Source organism: Canis lupus, chromosome 1 (genome assembly GCF_048164855.1).
Source record: "Canis lupus baileyi chromosome 1, mCanLup2.hap1, whole genome shotgun sequence".
Taxonomy (NCBI): Eukaryota; Metazoa; Chordata; class Mammalia; order Carnivora; family Canidae; genus Canis; species Canis lupus.
Window position 1 is genome coordinate 116,347,404 of NC_132838.1, and position 18,874 is coordinate 116,366,277.

General features: G+C 39.3%; 1 protein-coding gene and 1 long non-coding RNA gene across 6 annotated transcripts in view; one reads left to right on the top strand and one right to left on the bottom strand.

Moving 5' to 3' along the window:
- Nucleotides 1-10,197, top strand: part of ZNF793 (zinc finger protein 793) — a 147,790-nt gene extending 137,593 nt beyond the window's left edge. For 3 of the 5 annotated variants that reach the window (XM_072770007.1, XM_072770149.1, XM_072770076.1), the window contains 3 exons: nucleotides 1,278-1,407; nucleotides 1,951-2,046; nucleotides 3,766-10,197. In XM_072770007.1, coding sequence (XP_072626108.1) covers nucleotides 1,278-1,407; nucleotides 1,951-2,046; nucleotides 3,766-4,718 — 1,179 coding nt within the window. In that variant the 3' untranslated portion in view covers nucleotides 4,719-10,197. The remainder of the gene's footprint in view (nucleotides 1-1,277; nucleotides 1,408-1,950; nucleotides 2,047-3,765) is intronic. The other 2 variants (XM_072770284.1, XM_072770220.1) reach the window with 1 other exon arrangement.
- A 561-nt stretch (nucleotides 10,198-10,758) lies between these two features.
- LOC140602631 (uncharacterized) lies at nucleotides 10,759-15,757 on the bottom strand. Its single transcript, XR_012005547.1, has 2 exons — nucleotides 15,074-15,757; nucleotides 10,759-13,743 (listed from the first exon to the last, which is right to left on the bottom strand). It is a non-coding gene; the product is annotated as an uncharacterized lncRNA (long non-coding RNA).
- Nucleotides 15,758-18,874: the final 3,117 nt, after the last annotated feature.

Genomic DNA, 18,874 nt, shown 5'->3' on the forward strand with positions numbered 1-18,874 from the left:
GAGTTGGGTGTTACTGTTACCCCTCTTTTACTCCCCACACCCAGTTAAAGTGCAGACTCTGCTCTTCTTTACAATGATCCTTTGCTGTCTCACTGTTACTGTCTCACCTGTGAACACGGTGTTCCACCTGCTATTATTCCACCGCGTTATTACACTCTTTACCTCTCCCCAGGTCACCTTCCACATTTCTCTCTGTATCCATTCACTTTCAAATTATGTGTGAGTTCTGTATCTCTTACAGGCGTCGCTTTTTTATCCAGCCTAACAATCTCTGCCTTTTGGAGTGTTCAGTCATAGATTAACTTATGTTATAATTTACTGTCATTTAATATGAATATAATTATTGGTATGGTTGGACTTCTATATATCTTTTTAGTATTTGGTTTTCTGTTTGTCCCATGTGCTTTTGTTCCTTTATTTTTTCTCTTATGTGTGTGTTTGTGTGGATTAAATGAGTATTTTTGGAATTCATTTACTTCAGTACACCTCTGCACCATGATTTTAGTGGTTACTCTAGGGATACAATATCTGTCCTTAACTCTGCAGTCTGCTTAGAATTACCACTGTACCACTTGACATGGAGTGCAAGAAACTCACCACATGCCTCATAGAATGTGCTTTCTATACATATCTTCCCCTGATTTTCCATTGTCTTAAAATCCATCATCTCATCACTCTCATCAGTCCCCTGTATACTCCTGTTACTAAGAGCCTCGCAGCCCATAAAGTCACTGTTCTCCATTCCCGTGTTCATGCTACTCCCGCTGCAAGGATTACAGCTTCTCCATCTTTCTATAGAGAAGACTCAGCTTCAATATCCCCCAGCTCTGACACCTTGCTAGACCTTGAAACATTTAATGGACCATTCACACTTTTCTAAATGCTGTAACCTAGATGTCCTGCCACCATAGCTCTTATACTTTCAGCTAGATGGCTTTACATATTGCTTTCTTGCCAGGCTGTGAGAGCTTGAGTTAGGAACCATCCATGACTATGTCTCCAGCAACCCTCACTAGGGTACACAGAACAAGTCTTCTCCCCCCCCCCCCCCCACAAGTCTTCTTTAATTAATATATGTTGACTCAAAGTGTATATGAGAGTGGGTTCCAATGTGATTGTTATTTTTCCTACCATATAAAGCCCAAAGCCAGGAATGTAAGAGGCATTCTAGATAGATAAATGATCATGATAAACTCTGACCTAGGAGCATAAACACTCTATACCATCCACCTCTGGCTGCATTTTTCCCATGTGACTTAATGTCATTTCGTCTTCAGCAGAGACCTGTGTCATTCAAAGATGTGGTAGTGGGCTTCACTCAAGAGGAGTGGTACAGGCTGAATCCTGCCCAGAGGGCGCTGTACCGGGATGTGATGTTGGAGACCTACAGCAACCTTGTCTCAGTGGGTAAGAACAGCTCCGCCACACAATCTAGATTATGCTTGAATAATCCTTCCTTTTTCAGTTGCTAAAATTAACTGAGGTACCTAGAGCATTTGTAGTACCATATACTTCCTATGTGCCAGACACTATTTCAGCCACTTTTAAAATATTAACTTATTTGAATTCTCCTAAAAGCCTTACAAGGTAGGTACTATTGGTACCATTATTTTCCACATTTGGAAACAGAGACACACTTTGGAATTCATTGTGAAGGTGAAGATAGGTGAAGTAACTTGCCCAGTGTCACTCACCTAAATCCAGAGTAGGATTTGAACCCCAGCAGTCTGGCTGCACAGTCCACTTTCCTAACTCTTACACTGTGCTGCCTTAGTGAGTTTGGCTTGAGGTTCAGTGGTCCTGAATTACTAATTCCTTTTGGGTTCTGGATGAGGTGTGTGTACAGTCTTCTCCCAAGTACAATGTCTGTTGTGCAGCCTTTAATGCTGCCTGAGTGGCCCTGAAGACCAAGGAGCTCAGCCCAAGGCCTGGATCATTTCCCTGGAACAGGTTATGAAGGCACTAAACCATATGTGATCCTCAAGCTGGAGCAGGAAGAAGCACCATGGATTTGTGAGGCAGCATGCTCAGGCTGCCACTGTCAGGGTGAGTATAAATGTAGCAAAAGAGGCACTTTTAGAGGCTAGCACCTTTTGGATTTCATTCAGAGTCCAGTTCTCAAAAGCCTTAGAGCTTTGCAGGCAACTGGAGACATTTCTCGGAGAGCTTTAGCTCTCTTGATGACCCTTCAAAATCCATGCACCCCACCTCCTTATCCAGATGTTCCTTCTCCTTCTCATCTTACCTCTCCTGTGTTCTTGTTCCATTGCCCTTTCTCTAGAATCTTTGGCCTCTCTTAAAGTTATCAGTAAACCTTCTCTTTCACATTCAGGCATTCTTACAAGTAAGTTTCTGTTGTTCTCCCACTCCTGTTGGTTCCTTCCTATCTCCTGTTCTCACAGTTTCCAAGTAAAATGCCCTAGACCTGCCTGCCGTACCCACACTTTCACTTCCCATTCTTTCCTTAATCCCTTAGTTATCCCTAAGTCCTTTAGTTTCCTTAAGTCCAAGAGGAGGAAGTACTGAATTTCAGGTAACCTGGGCAGGAAAGCAGATGACTAAGCTTGGCCCATCTTAACCACATTCATTTAACTTTCAGAATAATTTCCTCTCCCATAAGCTCTGTAAAATATCCCAACAATACTCATGGTACTCCAAGTGTTGGTAACCTACTCTTAAGGATGCCCATGAACTTCCTACTTTTCCACAAGTCATGGACTTAGCAAGAAGAATCATTGCTATCTCTTCCCACATCTGTTAGTGCCACTTATGCTCCATGTTGTAATCACATAATTGAATTAAAGATGAACCCCAAAGACATTCAAGTCATTTTCCTGCTTCTCCCCAAAATGATGTCTCTGAAATTACCACCATTCACCTTCCATCCACTTTGGTTGTAATAGTAGTAGAAGCAAAGCACTAGAATTATTGGTGAACACTCAGTTTGTGCTCACTCTATGCCAGATTTGTTCTCAACCATTTACATACATCCTTTTATTCAGTCCTTACAACACCTGTGAGCTATCCAGCCTTTGTTACCCCATATACAAATGAAACAATCACAGAAATGTTAGGAAACTTATCTAAGAACATATAGCAAACTAAGGGACCGAACAGAGATTTGAGCCCATGTGGTCTGGTTTCAGAACAAGTACTCTTAACCATCACACTCTGGTGCCATGGGGTGTATTTTGTTTCAATAAACTGTGCTCATCAGCCTTCATGAAATCATTGTAACCTGGCTATCAGATACCTTTTTCCTCTTTTAAGAGCCACACATTGAATAGCAAGGTGCTATATGACACCTCAGTAACAGGATTGACAAACCACAGACTCTAGTTTGGCCACCTGATTTTGTGAATAAAGTTCTGTTGGAACACAGCTGTGTCCTTAGTGTCCTTATATTTACATACTATGTACCCCAAATACAGTGGAAATGTTGAGTAATTTTGACTGAGACCAAATGGCCTACAAAGCCTAAAATTTATTCTCTAGCCCTTTAAGAACATGTTTGCCAACTACGACTCTACAATATCCAATCTTCCTCAGAATTACTTCTTTGTATACACTCTGACATACTCCATTTCATTTGTGCCAGTGTTGTGAATCTTCTCTACTTGTACAACACCTTTCCTTGCATTTAGTTATGGTTCATGCTTTCTTTTCATATACTGTGCATCATTTAAATTCTTAGGGTGTTTCTCTAGTAATTTTATTCTAGATCATAATAATAGAATAAAGAAAGGTTTGCTGTATTTTCTCCAGAAAACATCTGTCAAGTTAATGTCCAGAGGAAAAGACAAGACATGATTTTGAAACAAGGTGCATTCATCAGCAAGAAAACCTTGCCCAAGGAAAGAAGCCATGAAAACAGTAAGTTTGGGAAAATATCAACTCTGAGCACTAATCTTTTTCCATCCATTCAGAACCCCAGTAACTGGGACCCCTGTGGAAAGAATGTGAACCATAATTTAGACTTGATTAGTTTTAAGAGACACTATTCAAAAAAACAAAATGAATGCTGTGGATGTGGGAAATTGTTACAGCATACAAACCACGATAGAAGACCTAATGGAGAAAGACTCTGGGAATGCAGTCATTGCGAGAAAGCTTTCAGCCACAACCCAGCACTTATGTATAAACCAGCAGTAACCAATTCTCTTGTATACAAACGTAAGAGGGTTCCACCTACAGAGAAACCCCATGTCTGTAGTGAGTGTGGGAAAGCATTCTGCTACAAGTCTGAATTCATTAGGCATCAGAGAAGTCACACGGGGGAGAAGCCATATGGATGCACTGACTGTGGGAAAGCCTTTTCACATAAGTCAACTCTCATTAAACATCAGCGAATTCACACTGGGGTAAGACCCTTTGAATGTTTTTTTTGTGGGAAAGCCTTCACTCAGAAGTCACACCGCAGAGAACATCAAAGAACACATACTGGAGAGAGACCCTTTGTGTGCAGTGAATGTGGGAAATCATTTGGTGAGAAGTCATACCTCAATGTACATCGAAAAATACACACAGGAGAAAGACCATATCGTTGCAGAGAATGTGGAAAATCCTTTAGCCAAAAGTCATGCCTCAATAAACATTGGAGAACTCATACAGGAGAAAAACCTTATGGATGCAGTGAATGTGGCAAAGCTTTTTACCAGAAGCCAAACCTTAGTAGACATCAGAAAATTCATGCCAGAAAGAATGCCTATAGGAATTAAAACCTAATAATTGTGAGAAAGCGTTAAGCAAGGTATCCTATTTAATTATATGTGGAGGTGTTCATTTTTAGGAGAAATCTCATTGATTTAATGAATTTGGGCAAGATGTTTTACCATAAGTGAAGTCATGTTCTAATTGTGATAGAAATTTTTATACAAAGATTATAGAAAATACTTTATAAAACATAAACATCACTTATGGTCACTTTGGCTTATGAAGTTCAGAAATATGTTAATGGGATGACAACAGCATATAAAATATATGTGAAGAGAATTGGTATATTATGGTATATTCCACAGTTAGCCACATAATAAGCATTATTTATACTTTGGGAGTGTAAATGTGAATTTAATGTAAATTGTGAATAACAAACACATGTGTCACATACTATGTAGAATGCCACTCATCAAACTTTTCTACTCTAAATATCACCATTGTCTTTCAGTGTCTTAACAATATAAAAAATAATGATAATAACATCTGTTAATGTTGAAAAGCCGAAGCTAAAGAATAGTTTCACAGCCTAATATTGGATGAGCAAAATACTATAAACTTGATTATTCAGCACAGCCATTATTTGACAAAAAGTAGTGTAGCCCTGGTATTGTGCATATTTTCTAATTTCTTTTTTTTCTTCTATTTTCTTAGTCTTGCTTAACATGCCTTGTAACAAATGAGTAGGAGAGACACTGTTTATATGAGTCTTATAATTCAGAAATGTTTCATGCAGAGACCAAAGAAGGAAAATTTTTCTTTTTGCAAACTAGTTCAGCAACATCCACTTTTCTTCCCTATCAGTTTCCCTGTGAATGCCCTGGGCACAAAAACACAAGTTGTTTCATCTTTCCAATCTTTGAAAAAAGTCTACTTCCTTGAGCTGCCATGTCATCCAAATAAAACAAATGGCCACATTGTTCAGGATTTGCCTCCCTATAAGAATGCCTGATCAAGGGATCCCTGGGTGGCACAGCGGTTTGGCGCCTGCCTTTGGCCCAGGGTGCGATCCTGGAGACCCGGGATTGAATCCCACGTCGGGCTCCCGGTGCATGGAGCCTGCTTCTCCCTCTGCCTATGTCTTTGCCCCCCCCCTCTGTGTGTGACTATCATAAATTAAAAAAAAAAAATGCCTGATCAAGAATAAGAAAGGAAGCAATCACATGAGCATTGGGTATTGTTTGTAAGTGATGAATCACTAAATTCTATATCTGAAACTAATATTACACTGTTTGTTAACTAACTGGAATTTAAATAAAAACTTGGAAAAAAGTAACATAATCACAGATAAAGATGTAATTAAAAGAATGATAAGAGATACTTCTTACAACTCTAGAAGAACATGCTTTTAAAAGAGGAAATAAATGTTTTTCTAGCAAAATGTAAGTTAGAAAAGTTGCAATAGAAGTAGAAATTTGGGGCACCTGGATGGCTCAGTGGTTGAGCATCTGCCTTTGGCTCAGGGCATGATCTTGGGGTCCCAGGATCAAGTCCCACATCGGGCCCCCCACGGGGACTCCCTCTGCCTATGTCCCTGCCTCTCTCTGTGTGTATCTCATGAATAAATAAATAAAATATTTTTTTAAAATATTTTTTTTAAAAAAGTAGTAACTTAATAGAACAATTACCATTGAGTTTGGAAAAGTGATTAAAGATGTAGGATTGAAAATACTCCAGTCCCAGATGATTTCGTAATTAGTTTCATCTAACTTTTTTCATAGGCTCCATGCTCAGCATGGAGTCCAACATGGAGCTTGAATTCATGACCCCGAGATTGAGACCTCAGCTGAGATCTAGAAACTCTTAAAGAGTGGTACCAGTGCTCCTTGAAAATTACAGCCCATAGACTATGTTCCTCAATTTATTTTATGAAGTCAGAATAAGTTTTAACACCAAACCCAAATAAAAATAGTGGAAAAAAGAAAACCCCAAACCAGTTTTATTCATGAATTTAGAAACAAAAATTAAAATAATAGCAAATAGGGATCCCTGGGTGGCGCAGCGGTTTGGCGCCTGCCTTTGGCCCAGGGCGCGATCCTGGAGTCTCGGGATCGAATCCCATGTCGGGCTCCCGGTGCATGGAGCCTGCTTCTCCCTCTGCCTATGTCTTTGCCTCTCTCTCTCTCTCTCTGTGACTATCATAAATAAAAATTTTAAAAAATTAAAAAAAAAAATAGCAAATATAATTCAGCAGGATGTTTAAAGAATGATATATTATAATGACCAAGTAAGAATTATTGCAAGAATACAGAGCCAATCCAATAATAGGAAATACATCAATAAAATGAACAGTTTGAAAGAGAAAATTGCCATCAGTAGATGCTGAAATGGTATTTAATTAAATTTTGCAATCATTTCCAATCATCAAATATATAGTATAAACCTAATAAAAAATATATAGTAACCACTTAAGAGTATCTTTACCAAAATTCTATAGCATTTATTATGTTAAAACTTTTTTGAAGGTTGAAGAATTTAGTAGTATTAGAGATGAGGGTGTTTACTACTATTTTTTACTAAATATTGTCTTGGAGTTTTCAATGAAAGCAATAGAAAATAAAATTAAGTAATTGGTGTAAACAGTAAAAAAAAAGGTAAAACTTCTTACTGATGATATGATTGTATAATCAGTAAATGAAGAGACTTGTAATTGTCTTGAGTTAAAAGATAATTTTTTGAGATGACAGTATAGAAATTAAAAGCTACTCTCAGGATCTCTTGGTGGCTCAGCGTTTTAGCGCCTGCCTTTGGCCCAGGGTGTGATCCTGGAGTCCCAGGATTGAGTCCCACATCAGGCTCCCTGCATGGAGCCTGCTTCTCCCTCTGCCTGTGTCTCTGTCTCTGTCTTTCTGTCTTGGTCTGTGTGTGTGTGTGTGTGTGTGTTTATCATGAATAAATAAAATATTTTTAAAAAGCTACTCTCTGTAAACATCTAATAATTTATATGCACTTCTTTTGGAATACACTAAATGTCTGTGCCTTTTTCTTTTTTAATCTTATGGGAAATGATCTTAAAGCCCATATGGAAGAACATTTGTTCTAACAATCTAGACAAGAAAAGTGTGAAAAAGAAAATTTCATACCAGTTGTCAGAACATAACATGAAGTAACACTTTTTTTAAATTAATAAAATATTGACAAAGGAGTCAATAAGTACATCAATGGAACAGAATAGAAAATCCTGAAATAGACTTTAATATATATGAGCTTTCTCATATATAAAAGGTAGAATTTCAAACCATAGGGGAAAGGAATAGTTTATTTAAAAAGAATTCTGGGATAATTAGCTTTTAATCGGGAAGGAAGTAAAATTAGACTAGTGGCCCCAACCATGTTTTTTAAAAAAAATTCAGGTGGATTTAAGATTTAAATTTTTTAAATAATAAAATGAAAATGAAAGGAGACTATATGTACAATGTAGGGATTGGAGAGATTAACTTTACCAACACAGAATACTCAAAAGCTATTAAAAATTAAAAATTGGCTGCTGTGGTGGCCCAGTCTGTTAAGCCTTTGACTCTTGATCTCAGCTCAAGTTTTGATCTCAGTCATGAGTTCAAGCCCCACACTGAACTCCATGCTGGACATGGAGCCTACTTAAAAAACAAAACAACAACAACAAAAAACACAAATAACAGGAAAAAATTGACTACATTAATGTATGATCTTTTGTATGGCAAAAGGTGCCATCAACAAAGTCAGTACATTATAATTTTGGATGAAATATTTGCAAAGGCAGTCAGAGAAGTGCTCTTCAGTTTGACAGGGAAGAGATAACTTAGTGGCAAAACATGGCAGAGAAGATGAATAGACAAGTTGTAGAGAGAGCAAATCCAAGTGGCTGATGATGGGCCCATCAAAAAATGTTTAGCCTTGGTAATTATTGGGGAATACAGATTAAAGTCATAATATGAGATAACAGTACGCAGTCAAACTGACAAGAAATAGGAATGCTTTTTTGCTGTCCCAAGATTGTTCTTCCACTCCGCTGGTGGAAACATAAATCATTAGAGCTCTTTCAAAAAGCAATCTGGCAACATCTATTAAAACTTAAAATACTTATGCCACTTTGGGAAATCTTCTCTTAGAAGTAAAACCCCAATATATAAAGGATGGATGAACATATGTATTTATTATAAAATTGTTCCTACTGCAATAAAACACTAGAATCAAAATAAATGCCCATCAATAGGGAAATTGGAAGAGGGGAGAAACTAGTATATGCATTCCATAGCGTTTAGCCATTAAGGTGGACAAATTAAACCATGCTAGTGGACTTGAATAGAAGTCTACAATGTTTTCTTGAGCAAAAAAAGCAAAGTACAAGTGTATAAAAACGACTCTTTTTTTAAATCAGTGACAAAATTCCTCTAGATGAATGATAAACATGTATTCATATGTGTTTGTGTATGATTTTTCTATGCATGAAGAAAAGTATTGAAGAGTATACATTTGGTTGGGGGGAGGTGGGTGATGCAGGTTGGTTCGGAGGGAGTCAGGGAAAATGAAAGCCAAATAGAAAAAAAATTACATAAATGAACCAATTATATCTCAGACGTGTGATTAAGTGAAGTTATTTGAGTGGGGAGCTAGAACTCTGCTAATTTGTGGAGATGTTTGTGGTATATTGTTAAGTGAAAAGGGAAAATTGCAGAATAATGTATATAAATCTATTTTTTTAAAAAAAGTAAGAACCCTGTATGTGTATATATATATATGCATGTATGTTTATATGAACAAAGAAAAGTATGGATGGATATACAGCCAAGTGTTAATTAACATTGGTTACTTTGGTGGGGGGGAAGGGGAAAATAAGCAGTTGTTTAATTTATATATCTTTCCATTGTTTTACTTGTTACAACATACATTACTTTTGTAATTTGAAAACAAAATAAAGGGGGAAAGTGTTTCAAAATGCAGGAAGCATTACAAGTGTTTCTGTTTTCTGACAAGCTGGCAGACTGACCTGGTCTACTTGATTCCTCCAACTCTGTCCTTCTGCTATCACCAAAGTAAAAGTAAATGTCTTGGTGTGGGACCCAGGAAATTTAACAAAAATCCCCTACCCCTGGACAAGCAGAGCAGGACTGATTCCATTTTGTGCTACACCTGCCACCTCCTGTATGACCCCACATAACCTGCTTATTGCTCAAGGCGCTTCCCCACCCTAGTCAAGCCGCTGGGCACACCCTAATCAGAAATCGGCTCATAACAATGTAACCCTGCTTTGTGCCTGCCAAAACTCCTCGCCAATTCTGACCAAAGTAATAGGCCAGCTCAAATGGATACTATAGGGTAAGATGTAATTCAATCGGCCACCTGCGTGTGGACCGACATGACTGCAACTTTCTGTGTATCCCATGGGCCGCTGGCCCCTGTAAAGCTGCTACGCCTCTTAGTCTCAGGGTCCAAGTCCCTGCTCCGCTGTGTCGGGTACACTTGGACCCAAGCTTGAGCTTGTAAATAAACCCTCGTGTGTTTGCATCGGTGTCGGCTCCTCGGTGGTTTCTCGGATTCGCGATCTTGGGCACAACACTTGGTTGTTACTTGTGCTTCTGAAGAGCAAAAGTAGGTACTTTGAGAAAGTCCCAAGGAGAGAGAGGCATTTTGTTTTTATAAATAATTTTTTATTTATTTTAAAAAAAAGTTGCAAAAACAGTTTTTAGTCTTCATCTAGTTTCACTTAATGTTAACATCTTATATAACCTTGGTACAATGATCAAAACCAGAAAATTAACACTGATACAAACTAGTAATTATAGTCCTAGCCACTGATACCTAGTCCAAGATCCAGGCCATATCCCATGGTGCATTTACTTGTTAATTTCTCTTTAGTCTCTTCCACTTTGTGACAGTTCCTTAGTCCTTTCTTGTCTTTCATGACTTAGACACTTTTTTTTTAAAGGAATACTGGCCAGTTATTTTGTAGAATATTCCTCAGTCTGGGTTTGATCCAGTATTTTCTCTGATTACATTAAGGTTATGCATTAATAGTGACGTATTAAAAGTGACGTATCCTCAGAGCTTGATACCAGAGGAATCTGATGTTGATATGTCTTGTTGGTGATGTCACCAATGTGATGATCACATGGTTAAGAGTTTTTTTTTTTTTTAAACACATTCCAACAGATTCTGGCTCCAGAGATTCTGTTTGATTAGCTCTGGCTAAGGGTTCAAGTGAAATCCCTAATAATTCTAATGGGCAGACAAGAGTAAACTTTGGATGTGGATTGCACACCTAATCCTTAGCCCTGAAACAAAATACCATCCTCACAGAACAGATAATAATGAGAAACACTGAACTATGACATTTATGAATAATCTTTAGTAACCTAGGTGTGAAAAAAAAAAAACCTAGATGTGTTAGTTTTCTAGTGCTACCTAACAAATTATCAGAGACTTATCTTAAAGCCACACACATTTATTACCTTGCAGTTTCTCTGAGTCAGGAGTCCAGATACAGCTTAGCTAGGTCCTCTGATTCAGGGTCTTACAAGGCTGTAGTCAGATATTGGCCAGAACAGTGGTGGTCTCATCTGATCCTCAACTAGGGAAGGATCTGCTTGTAAGATCACATGGTTAGTTACTAAGGGTCTCAGTCACTTGCTGGCTGTGAACCAGAGGCTACCCCAAATTCCTTACCACATGGGCCTTTCTGAAGTCCAGCCCTCTAGAGAGGATAGAGAGGCTGGATATGGAGTTATTAATTGATTCTGGCTATGTGAGGAAGCCTCTATAAAAACCACAATAGGATGGGGTTTGGAGAGTTTCCAGACTGATGACATACCAAGAGGGTAACACATAACAGGAGGGTGACACACCTCAACTCCACAGGATAGAGAAGCTCCTGCACTTGGGATCCTCCTAGACTTAGCCTTATGTATCTTTCCATCCGGATGTTCATCTATATCTTTTAGCATATCTTTCTATGATAAACTGGTAAACAGCAAGTATAACTTTTCCTGAGTTCTGTAAGCTGCTCTAGCAAATTAATCAAATCTTAGGAGGGTGTCTTGGGAATCTCCGCATTAAAGCTGATGGATCAGAAGACAAGTAACAACCTAGACTTGTGATTGCTATCTGAAGAATCTGGGCAGGTGGTGATGGTGAGGGGATAGTCGTGTGGGATTGAGCCCTTAACTTATGAGATCTGGTGCTATCTCCAGGTAGAGAGTGTCAGGATTGAGTTAAAGTGTAGGCCCGCAGCTGGTATCACAGAATTTCTTGGAGTAGGGATAACACCCATACTTTGGGTGTCAGAAGTGTTATCAGTGTGATAGTAGCGTGAGACGAAAGGAGAAATATGAGAAGTGACATTTTTCCTACACACCTTGTAAACAGCAAAGAGCCTGCTGTATTCCCAAAAAGGAACCTACAGTTTTAGTGTACATGAGAAGTGTTGGAAAATCATTTCCCTTACACTCTTACCTTCTGGTTGATTCCACTTTAAAAATTTAGTTTGAAGCTAATTAAGTTAGAAACAAGCCAGTGGATTGGGGGGTAGGGAGTAAGGATAGCCTGATAATATGGGATGCCACAGACTCTCAGTTAAAATAGTAATATGGCCCAATATAAATTAAAACGGGAGCTTCAAGGATCAAAATTTATTATATAAACTCTAATTTATAGAGGGGTGATTTTCCCTTCTACTTCTCCATTTGATGGCCTAATTTGCCTACCTTAAACCAGGAAGGAATATATTATAACATATATATTGTAACATATATATCAGATATATAAAACTTAAGTATGTAACTTTATATATATAAACATATATAAAGTATGTAACTTTATATATATATATATAAAACTTAAGTACGTAAGTGAATGATGCTTCATGGTGAATTACTACAGCCTTAATGCTGTGGTCCCATCCATTAGAAGCCCCATACCCAATATCTGGTATTATTAAAATTACTATTCTATTCAATCAACAACTGGTAAGTATTTTGATCTTACAGATTTGGCTAACATATTCTGTTTAATGCCTATTTCAACAGCCTCTCACCTGCAGTTTTATCTTTGCCTCCAAAGGGAGGGACATTTTAAGTCTTCTCCAGGCTACCCATGAGGTACCTCAATGGCTTTGTCATCACAAACTTTGCAGACAAGATCTTAACTGTATCTACCTTTCTCTAGGAACATGAGTATGGCACTATTATTGGTGTACTCCTGCAAGGAGATTCATTTGACACAATCATTGTAGACATACAAGTCCAAGATGTTTAAGTCCTTTTTGGGTACTGGTGGCAGCATAGTCTTCGTTAATAAATTTTGTTTTTATCTAATTGATGTTACCATGGATAAATCAGCCCTCCTTAAATGGGGCTGTCTTCAACAAAGGCTTAAAATCTCCATGTTAAAATCAACACTCTTGTTAGTATCCTCAGAGATTCCTTCACCCTAGAGGCTTTGGTAACCTCTTCTCATGCTTCCTGGAGTCTTTGGACCACTTATAAAGGCCATAAGTTATCCAAAGACTTCTGATGCAAGAAACTGCTCATCTTTGGCCTCATGCTATATACATCATTAAGACAACCAATGGTTGGCTACATATTGGGCGCTCCTAGAAAAAAAGGCTCTCACAGACAGTGAGGTTGTGACCCTCAACACCCAGCTTCTCATGCTCTGGGTTATGGAAACAGTGCCTCACAAGCTTGACACAGCTACTGAGACCTCCTTAAGACAGGATGAAGCCAAATCTGGGCCAACATATGCCACTTGCAGGAGAGCTGGACTCCCCTGTCCTCAATCCCATGCCAGATGCCATGCTGCTGGAGGAGGTCTCCCTTCCCCCTGAACCCCTTGGGATCAAGAGTTTGTAGACTATACAAATAACACTGCTAACCATCTTATATGATGGAATTCACATCCCTTAGCCAGGATTTCCTTCATAAATGATAGGACCCAAGTGACAATACACTTGAGAAAACTTCCAGCAGTCACCTTAGCATTGGACATCCTGGTCAACAAATGGCTCCATCTTCACATTCATTACAGACGACTGGTCCATTGCTTAAAAAGTATTCCCTTCAGGGTAAAAAAAAAAAGTCAGTTGCCTCACAGATACCCAAGATACAAATCAGAATTATACATGGCTTTAAATATACTAAGACCACAGTATAAGGCCTTGCCAGGACACACCTTCTTTCTTTTCTTTTCTTTTTTTTTTAAGATTTTATTTATTCATGAGAGACACACAGAGAGAGGCAGAGACGTAGGCAGAAGGAGAAGCAGGTTCCCTGAGGGAAGCCTGATGTGGGACTCAATCCTGGGACTCCAGGATCATGCCCTGAGCCAAAGACAGATGCTCAACCACTGAGCCACCCAGGTGTTCCACTATTTCTTATATTTAAAAGGGGAGGGGGGAATCCCTGGGTGGCTCAGCGGTTGAGCGCCTGCCTTCGGCTCAGGGCGTGATCCTGGAGTCCCCGGATCCAGTCCCGCGTCGGGCTCCCAGCATGGAGCCTGCTTCTCCCTCTGCCTGTGTCTCTGCCTCTCTCTCTCTCTCTCTCTCTCTGTGTTGTCTCCGATGAATAAGTAAATATTAAGAAAAAAAAGAAACTAAAAGGGAAAATGTGGGGCACCGAGATGACTCATCCAGGTGTCTGACTCTTGATTTCAGCTCAGGTCATATTGTCAGGCTTGTGAGATTGAGTCCTGCACTGGGCTCCACACTGGAGCCTGCTTAAGATTCTCTCTCTGGGGTGTGTGGGTGGCTTAGTCAAGTGTTTCCCTTCAGCTCAAGTCATGATCCCAGGGGACTGGAATTGAGCCCCACATTGGGCTCCCTGCTCAGCAGGGAGTCTGCTTTTCCCTTTTTCTCTCTCCCTGCTTGTGCATACTCTCTCTCAAATAACTGAATGAAATCTTAAAAAAAAAAAAAAGATTCTCTTTCTCCCTCTCCCTCAGTCACTCCCCCCACCTCTCAAAAAAAATTAAAAATTAAAAATAAGTAAAAGGGAAATGTGTCTCATCTCCATGTATATAAAGACTCATTATATACAAGGTCCTTTAATAATGTGTCTCCCTATCTTTATACATTTTTTATGTTGCCATAAGCACTGGAGGCCAGAGTGAAGACATAAACCCTCCTGAAATCCATTCACATAGATGGTATCATGGGTCAAGTAGCTGCTAATCCGACATGGAACCCATTTGAGCTAAATTTTCACCATAAAACCAAAAAACCTGTCAGGTGCAGCTGCACAACATTCTGTTGTCTTATTACTATTGGTCTGGGTATTTTCACTACTTTACAATTCAGAGGCCTCAACTCTCAAAAGCCACACTTTCAATAAAATATAGTAAATGCTAAGATTCATATCATTTCAACTGGGTACCCACTTAGAAAGCTCACCTCAGTCCTACATCCCAGATGACATCACTTTGGTTCAGGAGTTTTCTGCTGAAGGTGACATCACTCCAGCCTAAGACCAAGATGATTTTGCTCCTTCAGCTTTGCCCAGGACACCAAAATCTTCACTCCAGTGACAAATATGTACCACCTCTCCTAAGGCAATGTCCAAATTTTGTTTCTGTGATTTTGAATAGTTTGAACAGTTCATATGAATGGAATATAGTATTTATTCTTTTGTAACTGGTATATTTCACTTAGAATGTCTTTCATTTTCATCCATGTTGTAGCATGTGACAGGATTTCCTTCCTTCTTGGGGCTGCATAATATTCCACTGTATGTAGATATCCATTCATCTATTAGTGGACACGAGTTCTTTTAATTCATTGAGCATCCTTATGATGGTAATTTTGAATTCTTTGGCAATTCATATCTTAGCTTATTTAGGTTCGACTTTTTAAAGATTTAATTGGTTCCTTTAAATGTGTCATGGTTGCCTGCTTCTTGTATGTTTTGGTTTTGTTGAGGGGATTCAGCATCTGAAGAATCAGTCAACTGTCTCAGACTCTGTAGTTTCCTTTCCAAGACTTTTTCCACATAGCCTCGCTAGAGATTCTGGAAACCTCTCAAATCTTTTCTGGGCATGCATTCTTCCAAGACTTGTGTGTGCGATCTATTTGAATAGTTTACTGGTTCTTCCTCCTCCTCCTCCTCCTCCTCCTCCTCCTTTCTTCTTCTTCTCCTTCTCCTCCTCCTCCTCCTCCTTCTTCTTCTTCTTTCTTCTTCTTCCTCCTTCCTCTTCTTCTTCTTCTTAAGATTTTATTTATTTATTCACGATAGACATACAGAGAGAGAGAGGCAGAGATACAGGCAGAGGAAGAAGCAGGCTCCATGCCAGGAGCCGGACGCGGGACCCGATCCGGGGACTCCAGGATCGTGCCGAGGGCCAAAGGCAGGCGCCAAACCGTTGAGTCACCCAGGATCCCTTTACTTATCCTTTTGATGCTACGTAGGAGCTCCCCCCCTTGTGTGTGTCTATGATATTGTAGCGTATCTGTGGGGCTGTTGTAAATCATGGTCTGGGGCTCCTCCCAGTATTTATTAGTGGTACTGGAGACTCTAGCACTTGGTTGATGTCTTTATTCTCAAAAATCCCCTCAACTCTTAACTACAATCCAGTCAAGTACTTGGATACAAGCAAGACAGACATCGGTACCTTGGGTAGCCTCCCTAAAAGTCACTTAAAGAAACGTTCTACTTCTTTCCCTCTCCAGAGAGAAGATGGGAGTTGGGGATTTCCAATCAAATGTGCCTTGGTAGCCTCGGTGTCCATCGAAAGATGAATGGATAAAGAAGATGTGGTTTATGTATACAATGGAATATTACTCAGCCATTAGAAAAGACAAATACCCACCATTTGCTTCGACGTGGATGGAACTGGAGGGTATTATGCTGAGTGAAGTAAGTCAATCGGAGAAGGACAAACATTATATGTTCTCATTCATTTGGGGAATATAAATAATAGTGAAAGGGAATAGAAGGGAAGGGAGAAGAAATGTGTGGGAAATATCAGAAAGGGAGACAGAGCATAAAGACTCCTAACTCTGGGAAACGAACTAGGGGTGGTGGAAGAGGAGGAGGGGGGGTGGGGGTGAATGGGTGACGGGCACTGAAGGGGGCACTTGACGGGATGAGCACTGGGTGTTATTCTGTATGTTGGTAAATTGAACACCAATAAAAAATAAATTTATTAAAAAAAAAACAAATGTGCCTTGGTTTGGGGGCAGATGGGGACTGTCTGATGAGAGAGAATGGAGTATTACAAATTTCCTACCAGGCTTCTATGACCTTAGCCTTGTGCCTGCCTGGAGTGTAAAAATCTTGACCGGTTTCTGGATTTCTCAGTTATTTTGTTGGTTTGTTAAATCTGTGTTTCCATAGGGGAAGAAGGTTCTAGGGCTTACTATTCCACCATCTTGTTGTTACCTTGTGTGCAAGTTTTTGTGTGATTACAAGTTTTAACTAGCTTGTAAACAGCAAGGAGCATGATTACTGGATTGTATGCTAAGAGTATCTTTAGTTTGCAAGAAATTGCCAAACCGTCTTCCAAAGTATCTTCCAAAAGCTGTAACTATTCTGTATTTCATTAACAATGAATGAGGGTTCTTGTTTCTCCATATCCTAACCAACATTGGGTGTCAGTGTTTTGGATTTTAGCCATTTTCATTAAGCGTGTACTGGTATCTCATTGTTTTAATTTATAATTCTTTCATGATTTGATCTTGAACATCTTTTTGTATGTTTATTTGCCATCTATTTGCCATCTTCTTTGGTGAGATGTCCATATTTTTGCCCATTTTAAAAATTGGGTTGTTTCCTTATTGTTGAATGTTAAGAATTCTTTGTATATTTTGGATATTAATCCTTTATCAGATATGTCTTTGCAGATATTTTCTTCTAGTGTGTGGCCTGTCTTCTCATTCTTTTAACAGTGTATTTTGCAGAGTAGAAGTAAAAATTTTAATGAAGTAAAGCTTATCAATCATTTCTTTCATGGATCATGCTTTTGGTGTTGTATCTAAAAAGTTATCACCAAAACCTAAAGTCATCTATATTTTCCTTTGTTATCTTCCATGAGCTTTATAGTTTTGCATTTTACAATTAGAACTATAATCCATTTTTTTTTTAAATTTTATGATCGTCACAGAGAGAGAAAGAGAGAGGCAGAGACACAGGCAGAGGGAGAAGCAGGCTCCATGCACCGGGAGCCCGACGTGGGATTCGATCCTGGGTCTCCAGGACCGCGCCCTGGGCCAAAGGCAGGCGCCAAACCGCTGCGCCACCCAGGGATCCCTGTAATCCATTTTTTAAAGATTTATTTATTTATTCATGATAGAGAGAGAGAGAGCGAGCGAGACAGGCAGAGACAAGCAGAGAGAGAAGCAGGCTCTTCGCAGGAGCCCCCCTGTGGGACTCCATCCCGAATCCCAGGATCATGACCTAAGCCTAAGGCAGACTCTCAACCACTGAGCCACCCAGGTGTCCCTGTAATCCATTTTGAGTTAATTTTTGCGAAAGCTGTAAGGTCTGTGTCTGTTTGTTTGTTTTTTTTGCCTGCAGATGTCCAGCCATTCTAGCACCATTTGAAAAGACTATCTTTTCCCCTTTACTGCTTCAAAGATTACTATAATTGAGTAGGTCTATTTCTGGGCTCTCTAATCTATTCCATTGACGTATTTGCCTATTCTTTCACAAGTACACTATCTTTGTTACTGTAGTTTTAAGTCTTGAAGTTAGGTATTGTCAATTCTACACTTTTGTTCTTCTCTTTCAATATTGTGTTGGCTATTCTGGATATTTTGCCTTTCCATACAAAATTTATAATTTTGGTCTTTTGGTAAAACTGTTCTGCTGGACTGTGAACTTCATCAGTTTTCAGTCTCCCTCCCGCAATATAAAACAGGATGACTACAGTGGTCTAGAGTTGGACATTTCTCTTCCACAGGTCAGATGCTAATAAAACCCCAGTAGGTTATTGGGGGGCATGCCTTGTTATGACTGCTCTATGTGTATTCCAAAATGGTGACTTTCCCCTCCTCTTGCCTAAAGCACAACAGGATTTTTCTCCAGTCTTTGCTATGAGAACTTATTTGGCCTCCTGGTGGTAAAACTAATAAACCTGTAGGGGCTTCCTTATGACTGGGTCCCCTTGGAATCTTTAATTCTCAGGGTTGTCCACACCAAGCCTCTTACATTTGTCCATTACAGTTTAGGTTTTTCTACCCCTGTACTTGTTCACACAG